Below are 12,613 nucleotides of genomic sequence, written 5' to 3' on the forward strand. Positions count from 1 at the left end.
GTTTTAAAGCGTTAAATGTGTGCCGGAGACCGTAAGCTCATGTCAAAAAACACTTAAATGTGACCAAATATTATATATTGCCATTCGTTATCATTGAGAGAGAAGCCACTCCTCCCTGTGGGCGCCGGCCAAGTGGAAGTCTATGGGAGCCAAAAAAAGGGGCAGGAACATTTGAGCAAGGACAGCTTCTCATTAGCGGATGACAGTTCGAGCCCGGGGCGCACATCACTTGCGCCCACAGCCAATGACAGGGCTTCTTATATATCATCCTGACAGGACTGTCCAATCAGAGACCTTTTGTTATTCCCTCACATCTCATTTAAATATCACATATCTACCGGAGCACCATAGCTAGGCTAGCAGAGAATTGGAATCTGAGAGTATGGTGACTGAAAACTCCTTAGTATCTATTCGTGGAATACCTTTTAATCGACGATCAGATGTCGATAAGAAGAGACTTAAAGACATGGGACCAGAATGTATGGATTTAAGCACTGACCACGGGAGGACGTACCTCGACCGGAGCTGGGCTGTTCAGTGAGTAATGCTTGTAGCGACGCTACTAGCTTAACTAGTAGCTTGGTTGGCAGTAACGTTGATATTTACAAAACCAAGTAACTTTTCAGTAGCTAAGCTCTTTTATTGATCAAGTAGCGCAGTAGTGTCCTCGAAAGAATGTATCCTGGACCTTTCTAATGTTCATACATTCCCTGTATCCATCAAACAGACAAATTAAGCAGTACGTCACTTTAGTGGAGACTAGTGAAAAGCTAGGTATCGTAATTTCAAGTACAACAGACGCTGCTCATACATTAAGAATTAATTAATTTTAAATGGGTAGTTTGCATGCACATTCTAGACAACCGGATAACTAGAATGCTGTGGATATTCAGATACAGCTAGAGATGATGAAAGTTAAAATAAAATAAAGTAGAAATAAAGGAAGTCTGTGCTCTCTGCTCAGGGAGTCGAATTGGGAAAATGCCAAAGAAAAGTTCCTGTCAACATAATGACATCCAACACAAACATACGAACACACGTACAGGTGATTGAATTTAATTTACCGTTTTTATCTGACTGACAGTTGTGTTGATCATGCATGATATATGCATTGAATTGGCATGCAGTTTGTTTAACTGAAAGTAGCTACTAAATTATCAAACTACTTTTGACAGGTTTTTGTAACTTAGCTTGCTACTTCTTTATGAGGTGTAACTTCTGTGTAGTGAAGCTGAATGTATTGTAGAGTAGCTGATAGCTTCGCTCACTACAAATATCAAGAAGCTTGCCCATCACTGCAAATATTCTACTCAAAACCTGTTTTCTTCTCACTGTGGAGAGCTATTTAAACCGCGCCGCCAAACTGCGCCCCCCCTCAAAAAAATGTCACCAGCCGCCACTGCCACTGTCTGAGACTTGGCTGAATTATAACATCTCAGATGATGATATCTGTATAGAGCAGACAGACACACACACACACACACACACACACACACACACACACACACACACACACACACACACACACACACACACACACACACACACACACACACACACACACGCTCGAGGTGGAGGAGCACTTACAGTGGGGAAAATAAGTATTTGAACCCCTACACAGTTCGCAAGTTTGGCCACTTGCAAAGAAATGTGACTAGAATTGTATTGGTAGGTGTATTTTAACAGTGAGAAACAGAATATCAACAAAAATAATTCAGAAAACTGCATTTTATAACATTTATGACTTTATTTACATTTGATGCAAAAAATAAGTATTTGAACCCCCAAGCAAACAGCAATAATTCTGGCTCACAATGACCAGTTATTTTACCAAGAAGCAAACAGATTAGTCCTCATTAGGTCTAACAAGGTACACCTGATCTCAACTGGTGACGTTTATAAAAGAAACCTGTCCAAAGAATCATTCTTCACACCTTCAACCTCACCATCATGGGCAACACCAAAGAGTTGTCCAAGGACGTCAGAGATAAGATTGTAGACCTGCACAAGGCTGGAATGGGCTACAAAACCATTGGCAAGCAGCTTGGTGAGAAGCAGACAACTATTGGTGCGATTATTCCTAAATGGAAGCAACACCAAACAAATGTTAATCGCTCTAGGTCTGGGGCTCCATGCAAGATATCCCCTCGTTCAGTATCAGTGATCATTCGAAAGGCGCAGAATAACCCCAGAACTACACAGGGGGAGCTTGTGAATGATCTCAAGGCAGCTGGGACCACAGTCACCAAGAAAACCATTGGCAACACACCACGCCGTAATTTTTTGAAGTACTGCAGCACTCGCAAGGTCCCCCTGCTCAAGGAAGCGCATGTACAGGGCCATCTGAAGTTTTCCATTGCACACTTGAATGATTCTAAGGAGGATTGGGAGACAGAATGTGGTCAGATGATACCAAAATCAAGCTCTTTGGCATCAAGTCGACTTGCTGTGTTTGACAGGGGGGGTGATGCTGAATATGACCCCAAGAGTACATCATACCCACCATCAAGCATGGAGGTCGAAACATCATGCTTTGGGGCTGTTTCTCTGCCAAGGGTACAGGACGACTCCACCGCATCAAGGGGACTATGGATGGGGCCATGTAACGTGGAATATTGGGCTTGAACCTCATTCCCTCAACTGCTCCCATTGAAAACGCAACCTTAAAGATTTGTAGAGGATCTGCAAAGAGGAGTGGACCAAAATCCCTCCTGAGATGTGTGTAAACCTGGTGACCAACTACAAGAAACGTCTGACGTCTGTGCTTGCCAACAAGGGTTATTCCACCAAGTACTAAGTCATTTTTGTCAGTCAGTTTTGGGGGTTCAAATACTTATTTTTTTGCATCAAATGCATTTTTATGGATTTTTTTGTTGATATTCTGTTCTCACTGTTAATATACACCTACCATTACAATTATAGATCACACATTTCTTTGCAAGTGGCCAAACTTGTGAAATCGCCAGGGGTTCAAATACTTATTTTCCCCACTGTATGTCTCCTCAAATGTATTATCCGTACTTGTAATCCCAAAGGAAAAATCGGGACACGGACACGGACACGGACACGGACACACAAAAACACACATCTAAGCCTGTCTGAATGCTTGCAGTTGTCCATCGAGGCCGATGATGACGTCCACTTCTGACACTCAACGAGTTCTCTGGTGGCTGTATAGTCCTATCCTGTATCCACAGGTCTTGTCGCAGGTGGGACATGTGTATGTATTAGTGGTGGTACTGGCAACCTGGGTTATTTTTCTGTTGTGCCTTCTGTCTCGCCTTTCCTGTCTCCTGGCTGTCCTGTCCTCCTCTAGTACTTTGGTCCTGTCTTGGCACATCTGACGCCAGGTGTTACGGTCAGCAGCCAAGCCCTCCAGTTCCCAAGGTCTGATGTTACACTTTTTTCTACTTGTTTTTCTCTGATCTTTGTAGCGCTTCTTCTGCCCTCCAGCAGAGCGTTGACCTTGGGCGAGCTGTCCATACAGCACCTTGTGAGGCAGCCGATTGAGGGGCATCCTTAGGGGCCGATCACACAGGACGCGACTTTTATAAGCGCAGTCGCATAGAAAGCGCGTTGGCAAGATGCGCCTGGGGAAAAGCGCCTATGCGCCTGTGGAGTGGTGCCTACAGTTAGCTAGCCAGCTAGCCTATTTGTTTTAAAGGCATTTATAAAAGGCATAGTGTAGAGACGGCCAATTGGTTGCTCACGCAGGTCCACGCATGTGTCCGCTGTATAGAATTCGAATAATTCTTACATCTGGAGCTGTACAATTCCTCATAGTTATAAACTGCTAAAATGTGCGACTCCGCGCCTTGCGCTTAAAGTTGAGAATATTTTAACTTTTAGGCGCGCCTTTAAACTGCCAGAAAGGCGCGAGGCGCGGCGTTTAAAAGGCGCACATGAAAGGCGCGCCGTACCATAGGAAAACAATGGTTTTGCTAGCGACGCGCTTTTAAAAGTCGCGTCCTGTGTGATCGGCCCCTTATGAGGTGCCCCAGCCATCGTAGCTGATGGTGGGTGATGGTGGCCTCCATGCTCCTACAGCCTGCCCACCTGAGGACCTCGGTATGTGGCACTCGGTCACACCAGGTGATCCCTAGTATGCGCTGGAGACAGCGGATGTGAAAGTGCTCCAGGGACCAAACATGGCGGCTGTTAGTGACCCAGGCTTCACAGCTGTAGAGGAGGGCTGTAATGCAGACAGCTTGGAACACAGATATCTTTGTATGTAGATATAAGTTTTTGTTTTGAAAGACATGGCGCCTGGGTCTCCCAAAGGCAGCTGATGCGTGTTGGATTCGGTTCTGGACCTCACTATCAATGTGATTGTCCTCAGAGAGGATACTTCACAGGTATTTAAATGATGGTACTACAGCCAGATTTTTATCGGAGATGCTGAAGATGGGTGGTGCGGATGAGATGCTGGTGCTCCACTGGCAGACTACCTCAGTTTTGGCGATGTTGATGGTCAGCCCCATCCTGCTGTAAGCCTTCACAGCTGCATCCAGGACAGCCTGGAGGTCTTGTTGAGTGTGAGCCACAAGAGCGCAGTCATCTGCATACTGCAGCTCAAGGACCCTCACTCTCTGCAGCTTGGTGGTTGCTTGCAGCCTCCTGATGTTGAAGAGGTTGCCATCTAACCTATAGACTACTGCAACCCCACTGTTGTCCTCAATTTCCTTAAAACACACACACACACACACACACACACACACACACACACGTCTGGATACACACACACACGTCTCTGGATATACACACCGTAAGTGCACAGTAGCAGCTGTGCAGGTTGTCCAGACGGGGTGAGAAGATGAACTCCTCATACACACCACCGATGGCCTGCACACACACAAACACACACACACACAAACACACACAAACAAACAAATAAACTAATACACTCAGGCAAACAGGATGAATTAGAAAGACTAGAAGTCCGTGACACAGTCAGTATGGGTCAGAAAGGGCCAGGTCAGATAGGGGGCGGGTCAGAGAGGGTGGGGCTCAGTATGTTAAAGGATAAGGGTCAGATGGACGGGGATAAGTATGTTAAAGGGAAGGGTCAGAGAGGGGCGGGGTCAGATAGGGGCGGGGCTCAGTATGTTGAAGAGCAGGGGTCAGAAAGGGGCGGGGCTTACCCCGGGCTGGGTGTCGGCCAGACAGAGCTCAAAGTCCAGCACAGCATCTGGCTCCACCCCCAGCTCCGCACACAACACACTCATCAGTGCTGACTGGTGCTTCTCCGCCTGCAACACACACAGACAAGAGGGAAGTGTGTGTGTGTGTGTGAGAGTGTGTGTGTGTGTGTCCAAAGTGTATGCATGACAGTGTGTGAGTGACCATCAGAGATTGTGGATCAGATGGCAGTGAGTATCATTGTGTGTGTGTAAAACTGTGTGTGTGTGTGTGCGTGTATAAGTGTGTGTGTGTGTGTGTGTGTGTGTGTGTGTGTACCTGGGTGTGGTTGTGTACCTATGGCTGTGTGTGTGTGTGTGTGTGTGTGTGTGTGTGTGTGTGTGTGTGAGTCATACTGTGGTCATGGCGTTGCAGGCGTCTCCTGTGGAACTGCAGCCAGTCTCCAGCTCCTCCTGAACAGCTGTGGCCAGGAGAGGAACTCTGTGTGTCACACACACACACACACACACACAGACACAGACACACACACACACACACACATACACACACAGGTACACACAGACACACACAGACTCACACAGACACATATGGAATCAGATCAATGCCATAAATATTTTGTATCTGTAATAAAGATCTGTGAAACCATCTACACTTTCAAAACCTACAGATACAGATTTCAAATACGAAATGTTTCTACACTCAAAAACTATCTTCACTTTCAAAATCTATTTACAGATACGGATTTCAGATACAAATTATGGCAGTGTTTTTACGTCCTTTCTAAAGAGCCAATCAGCGCTTTTGGCAGATTTTCTAAAGCGACAATCAACACATTGGGCCCCAGCAAGCTAGCGCTGATTGGCTAGTCAGTACAGGATACAATGTGTTGATTGGCGCTTTAGAAAATCTGCCAAAAGTGCTGATTGGCTCTTTACAAAGGACGTAAAAACACTGGCATAATTCGTAACTGAAATCCGTATCTATAAATAGATTTTGAAAGTGAAGATAATTTTTGAAAGTGTAGATACATTTTGTATTTGAAATCCGTATCTGTAAATAGGTTTTGAAAGTGTAGATGGTTTCACAGATACAAAATCTATATTACAGATACAAAATCTATATTACAGATACAAAATATTGATGGCATTGATCTGATTCCATAGACACACACACACACACACACACTGTAATCTGATGACTTGTTGATGTCTGTTTATCACCTCTCTCGCTCTCATCCCTTTCTTTCTTTTTTCTCTCCCCCTCTTGGTCTGTCTGCCTCACACACACAAGAATGATAAGAACCCCCCCCCACACACACACACACACACACACACACACACACTCACAGGTGGTTCTCCTTGTTGGGGCCGAAGGAGTCGTTGATGTCTCTCTGCAGGTGGATGGCCAGGTGAGGGATCCTCAGGATGGGGCGTGGCACATGCACAAGGTGATGCACCAGCTTACCACCGCTCTATACACACACACACACACACAGGAATTATACAAAACACACACACACACACACACAAAAGGATTCAAACTCATGAATTACACAAAATACTATGTATGACCTTTAATGACTGAATAGCACAAAATTTGCACCTGGAGCTGGTGTGTGTGTGTGTGTGTGTGTGTGTGTGCCTGTGCGTGCGCGTGCATGTGTGTGTGCGGTACCTTGACCATGACACGGCCGGCGATGGTGAGGTCACGGTCAAACCAGGTGTTCCAGATGCCTCCACCGTAACACTCCACTCCCACCTGCAGACACCCCAGCCGAGTCTTCTTAGAGCGGGGTTTCACCTGAGTTTTAGGATTTAAGTCAGTTAGCTTTCTCACTTAACTTACCCTACAAAGCTGAACCCACAATAAAATGTTGAAAAATTAAGTCATTCTTGTGTATACAGTGGGGAAAATAAGTATTTCTTTTCAAAATATGAAATATAAAATGCAAATAAAGTCAAATGTTATAAAATGCAGTTTTCTGAATTATTTTGTTGATATTCTGTCTCTCACTGTTAAAATAGACGTACCATTACAATTCTAGATCTCACATTTCTTTACAAGTGGCCAAAGTTGCGAATTTGGCAGGGGTTCAAAAATGTATTTTCCCCACTGGATCACTCAACACTACTGATATCATGGGGGTATAATCTGGCCTGAGGGGGTATGAACTGGCCTAGGCCAATTTAAACCCCGGAGTATAATATTGGCCTAGGCCCCTTTAACCCCAGGTAAAGTCCCGCCCGTGGCATGTTACACCGGTCCCTTTACATCCCAGTCCAGATGAATGCTGCTGCTGGCCAGTAGAGGGCGCTCTGCCACAACACACTTACACTGACACCAAATAAGTGACCAAGCTTTCCGTTACTAATTTACTGACGCATGTGTGGTTGCTTGTGTCTTGGGGGAAAAAAAGCCCCTTTAATTTCCAAAAGGCTTCCAGGATTGTCATCACCAACTGCTGCTCCACAGATGGTCTCTTCTGGTCTCAAGTCGGACATTTGTCAGACCTAGAGTATGTTTGTGTGTGTGTGTCGGTGTGTTTGTCAGACGTGTGGTGGGTGTTTGTGTGTGGGCGTCAAACGTATGGTGGGTGTGTGTCGGGAATGAGTGAGTGTGTGTGTGTGTGTGTGTGAGTGAGTGAGTGAGTGAGTGTGAATGTGTGTGAGTGTCAGATGTGTGGTGGGTGTGTGTCGGGAGTGAGTGAGTGAGTGAGTGAGTGAGTGAGTGAGTGTGTCAGACGTGTCTTGGGTGTGTGTCCGGGGTGTGAGTGAGTGAGTGAGTGAGTGAGTGAGTGAGTGAGTGAGTGAGTGAGTGAGTGAGTGAGTGAGTAAGTGAGTGTGTGTGTGTGTGAGTGAGTCAGCGTGTGTGTGTCAGACATGTGGTGGGTGTGTGTCGGGGGTGTGTGTGTGTGTCAGAAGTGTGGTGGGTGTGTGTCGGGGGCAAGGCTTTGAACCGGTTCACGGAACGAAAACGAAAACCAGAAACTTTTGATGTTTTGCTAGGAACAGAAACGAAACCAGAAACTTTAAAAAAAATTATGTTCCGGATCAGAATCGTTTACCTAAAATAATGGTAACCGGTTAATAACGTTATTTTTTCGTTCTTTCACAAGATTCCTAAATGCAATATGATTGGTGATGTTCACTTCCGGTCGTTCACTTAGATAGAGAACCCTGCCTGCGCGCCGACAGGTAGTAGCCTTATCGGATCAAATCTATGCACAAGCTGTAGCCACCAGTCTCTCAAACTCAATCTTAAGAAGAGGTAAATATTGTACCAACTTTCTCACACATGTTTGTTTTTGAAGAGGAATTCTATAGGCTATGTTGTAAAAATCTGCAGGGTCAAGTAAATAAAATTATAGTTAAGTTGGACAGTTAGCATTGGCAGTATACTACCTGGCTATTGCCCAGCATAACCTACCCTAGTTTGTTAAGTCTTTATTTAAAACGTAGGCTAATACGGTAGTTCTCATATTTAGCATTTTAACTTTTTTGTTCAGATGGGAAGATATTGCGAGAATCCTACACGGCAGCATTATTCATTTGACCCCGCGACTAACAAATCCAAATGCAACATTTAGGGATGTATGTAGATACAGTTGTAGTTTTGTAATATTTGTATTGTCTCTGTTGACAAAAAATCACTGATTGGGCCCTGATGAGGTTTGGCCAAATGCTGTTATGTTTTGTTTGCCCAATAAACAACATAACATACATTTTCCTTGTCTTAACTCATGTATAATACTTACAAAATGTCAGAATTACAGTCATGATCAGCCTACTTATTTGAATGTCCCGCAGTTGACATGGAACGCTATTAACCGGTTCAGGAACTTTAATTTTTTGTTCTAACCGGTTCAGGAACGTCAATTTTAGGGTTGAAACGAAAACTGGAAACGTTAAAATACTGTTTCTGTTCGGAACGAACCAATTGGGAAAAAAATTCTGGTTCAAAGCCCTGGTCGGGGGTGTGAGTGAGTGAGTGAGTGAGTGAGTGAGTGAGTGAGTGAGTGAGTGAGTGAGTGAGTGTGTGTGTGTGTGTGTGTCAGACGTGTGGTGGGTGTGTGTCGGGGGTGTGTGTGAGTGAGTGAGTGTGTGTGTGTGTGTGTGTGTGTGTGTGTGTGTCGGGGCCGTGTGAGTGAGTGAGTGAGTGTGTGTGTTGGGGGTCTACTCACCCTCAGGCAGGGGCTGTCAGTGTGGGCGCCCACCATGGAGAAGCCGTTGCCAGGGCGATACTGGCCACCTACTGCAAACGCTATGATGGAGGAGTAGTTCCGGGTCACAAAGTACTGACACAGGGAGAAACAGGAAGTCAGGACCAGAGGAGTTAGACAGACAGACAGACATCAAGACAGACAGACATGTATAAAGACATCACGGCACACAGACATAGCAACCGATAACCTGGTCAGATTATTCCCGCAACCCCTAGCGTTCCGGCAGTGAATTGCAATACCATACAGAAAACTGCAATGCAGAACTTAGAAAGACTCCATCAAAGCGCCTGCATGGTCACAGCGTTGGATACACAGAGTACTTTAACAGAACCCTAAGGGTGACATATTAATCCAAAATGACTCTAAATTGCTCCTGTAAGGCCTCCTGTTGAGGGGGGGTTGAGGCTGGAAGGGTGTCTGTAAGGTCGGATATTTAAGCATCAGTTGCAAGATGCAATATTAAGGCTAAGTGGAACACTTTCTGTCCAGATATTGAAGATAAAATGAAGTGATACCTCAGTTATTACATTATTGGCTCAGTTATTACATTTTCAAAGTTTTTTTTTAATGCAAGGCCAATAACGTAATAACCGGCCAATAACGTAATAAGTTATTACGTTATTGGCCAAAAGTTATTACGTTATTGGCTCAGCAACTTTATTACATCAATGGCAGTTTATTACGTTATTGGTTTTATTACATTTAAATTATTACATTATTGGCCGTTATTACGTTATTGGCCGTTATTACGTTATCGGTTGCTACCCATGTATACAGACAGACACAGACAACATTAAGCCAGACAGACAGACAGACATACAGACATTAAAACACAGACAGACATTAAGACAGACAAACAGACAGATAGACACAGACATTAAAAAAGACAGACAGATATTAAAACAGACAGACATTAACACAGACAGACATTAACACAGACAGACAGACAAACACTAAAACGGACAGAGACAGACTATGGAGTGTCACTGGGTGTCTACCAAAGAGAAATCAGATATGATGCAGGTTTGATGTGTGATACCGGCAGATCAAAACAGAGTTAAAACTGCCGACTCTGTGATAAGCAGTTAATGAACCCTGTACCACACACACACACACACACACACACACACACACACACACACACACACACACACAGAGCCTACTTTGTTGGATGGCTGGATGTCCCAGTGCTCGGCCTCCTTCAGCTCCGTGAAGCCTGCCTTCAGCAGACGGGACTTACACTCATCCACCACTGCAGAAGAGAGAGGGAAGTGTGTGTGTGTGTGTGTGTGTGTGTGTGTGTGTGTGTGTGGGAGAAAGAGAGTGTGTGTGTGTGTGTGTGAGAGAGAGAGAGAGTGGAAGAGAGAGAGAGCACATGGATGACTGACCATATAACCTGAAGAGAAAGCTGCCATCCTGAGTTAGTGCATTCATGTCATGGTCCACACACACACACACACACACACACAAACACACACGCTCCAGCTCCAGCTCCAGGTGCAAAGGTGCAGGTGTGTATCAGCTCAGAATCTGTCTGGATCACTGGCCTGCATCTTATCTCAGGATCAACGTCCACCAGAGACTCTTATTCAACCACAAATACACATACTGAGAACACAAATGTCCTCAGTGAATCAGCACGTTTCTCACACACACACACACACACACACACACACACAGACACACACACACACACACACACACAGAGAACACACGGGTGCTTGACATGTCCTTAGTGAATCAGCACGTGTCAGACTGTTCCTCAAACACTATTACAAATTATCTCTCTTGCACATAGCATCCCCATCCCAGCCCATAATGATCTCTCGTGCCTATAGCATCCCCATCCTGCTATGAACCGGCTAATGGCGTCCCACGGGGAGCCGCTGCTAGGTCGTCACGGGAGGCCATATTGCTTACCGTGGTAGGGTGACACTCCCCGGTTCACGAAGGTCAGGAACTCTTTGGCAGCGGTCTGCACGGCTTCCTTTGAGCTCTTCATGATGAGTGACTGTCAGGTGCACACACACACACACACACACACACACACACACACACACAGAGAGAGAGAGAGAGAGAGAGAGAGAGGTACAGAGACAGAGGTAAAGCAGTTAGTACAGCACGGCTCAGGTGTGCATTTGAACTGTAGGCGGTTGAACAGTCCTGCACAGATCGGCATTCTTAAAAACACTGTAAGTAGGAGTTGATCAGTGATGACATCGTCTTTGTTTGAAGCTGACAGTGACAACTTCTTCTTGCTAAAGAATGAGGCATAAGCGAGATCATCACAACGATTGCGTTAGGAAATCAAGCCGTTAACGGATCATTTTCAGTAAAACCGAGAAAGACAAGTGACAGCGAATTAATCAGATTAGTATAAATCAAATCACCACAATGGACTCGTGTATCTTCACGCCAAAACCACAGTAGAACAAGCGACTTCACCTGGTAAATCAGGAACGGAAAACCTTTAGTCAGTCGAGGCTATAAAGACTCAAAAAGCTCACCTGCATCAATGTTTAACTATACTTCAAAACTCTGAAGCCGGCTGCATAAGGCTAGGGGAGTTTCAAGGAAGCACAAGCAATAGATCAAGGATGCAAATTCGGTGCAAAACTCACTGCAATACCTCACACTGCCCTCTAGCGGTGTGGAGAGATAAATGCAATTGGAATTATATAATCAAGTCCCTGCTGTAAATACTAGTATTATTCGCAAAAGCGCTAAGATGTTCACAACTGTAAGAGTCTGAACAAGGAAACAGCTTAACAAAGGAACACACACACACACACACAAACATATTCGCGCGCGCACACACACACACACACACACACACACACACACACACACACACACACACACACACACACACACACACACACACACACACACACACACACACACACACACAAACGCACACACAAACGCACACACAAACAAACATATGTAGCCTACACACCCACACACTCACACACACATATGCATACGCACATACACAAACATATGCACCCAGCACAGCACACACACAAACATATGTACGTACACAAACACATTCTCTCACACACACACACACACACACACACACACACACACACACACACACACACATTCACGCATAAACATATGTACACACACACACACACACACACAAACATATGTACACACACACACACACACACCCACACACACACACACACACACACACACACACAAACATATGCACCCAGCACAACACACACACAAACATATGTA

The 12,613-nt window shown here is 45.1% G+C and overlaps 1 protein-coding gene across 3 annotated transcripts in view; it reads right to left on the reverse strand.

Moving 5' to 3' along the window:
- dnpep (aspartyl aminopeptidase) overlaps positions 1 to 11,968 on the reverse strand; it is a 20,479-nt gene extending 8,511 nt beyond the window's left edge. Inside the window, exons 1-9 of one of the 3 annotated variants that reach the window (XM_080833805.1) lie at positions 11,869 to 11,968; positions 11,282 to 11,372; positions 10,525 to 10,613; positions 9,320 to 9,433; positions 6,814 to 6,939; positions 6,486 to 6,610; positions 5,535 to 5,619; positions 5,142 to 5,249; positions 4,765 to 4,842 (exon numbers count right to left, since the gene is read on the reverse strand). In XM_080833805.1, the coding sequence (XP_080689931.1) occupies positions 4,765 to 4,842; positions 5,142 to 5,249; positions 5,535 to 5,619; positions 6,486 to 6,610; positions 6,814 to 6,939; positions 9,320 to 9,433; positions 10,525 to 10,613; positions 11,282 to 11,372; positions 11,869 to 11,874 (822 nt within the window). In that variant the 5' untranslated portion in view covers positions 11,875 to 11,968. Of the gene's footprint in view, positions 1 to 4,764; positions 4,843 to 5,141; positions 5,250 to 5,534; positions 5,620 to 6,485; positions 6,611 to 6,813; positions 6,940 to 9,319; positions 9,434 to 10,524; positions 10,614 to 11,281; positions 11,373 to 11,751; positions 11,800 to 11,868 lie in introns of those variants that run through there. The other 2 variants (XM_080833806.1, XM_080833807.1) reach the window with 2 other exon arrangements.
- Positions 11,969 to 12,613: the final 645 nt, after the last annotated feature.

Source organism: Sprattus sprattus (genome assembly GCF_963457725.1).
Source record: "Sprattus sprattus genome assembly, chromosome: 3".
NCBI lineage: Eukaryota > Metazoa > Chordata > Actinopteri > Clupeiformes > Clupeidae > Sprattus > Sprattus sprattus.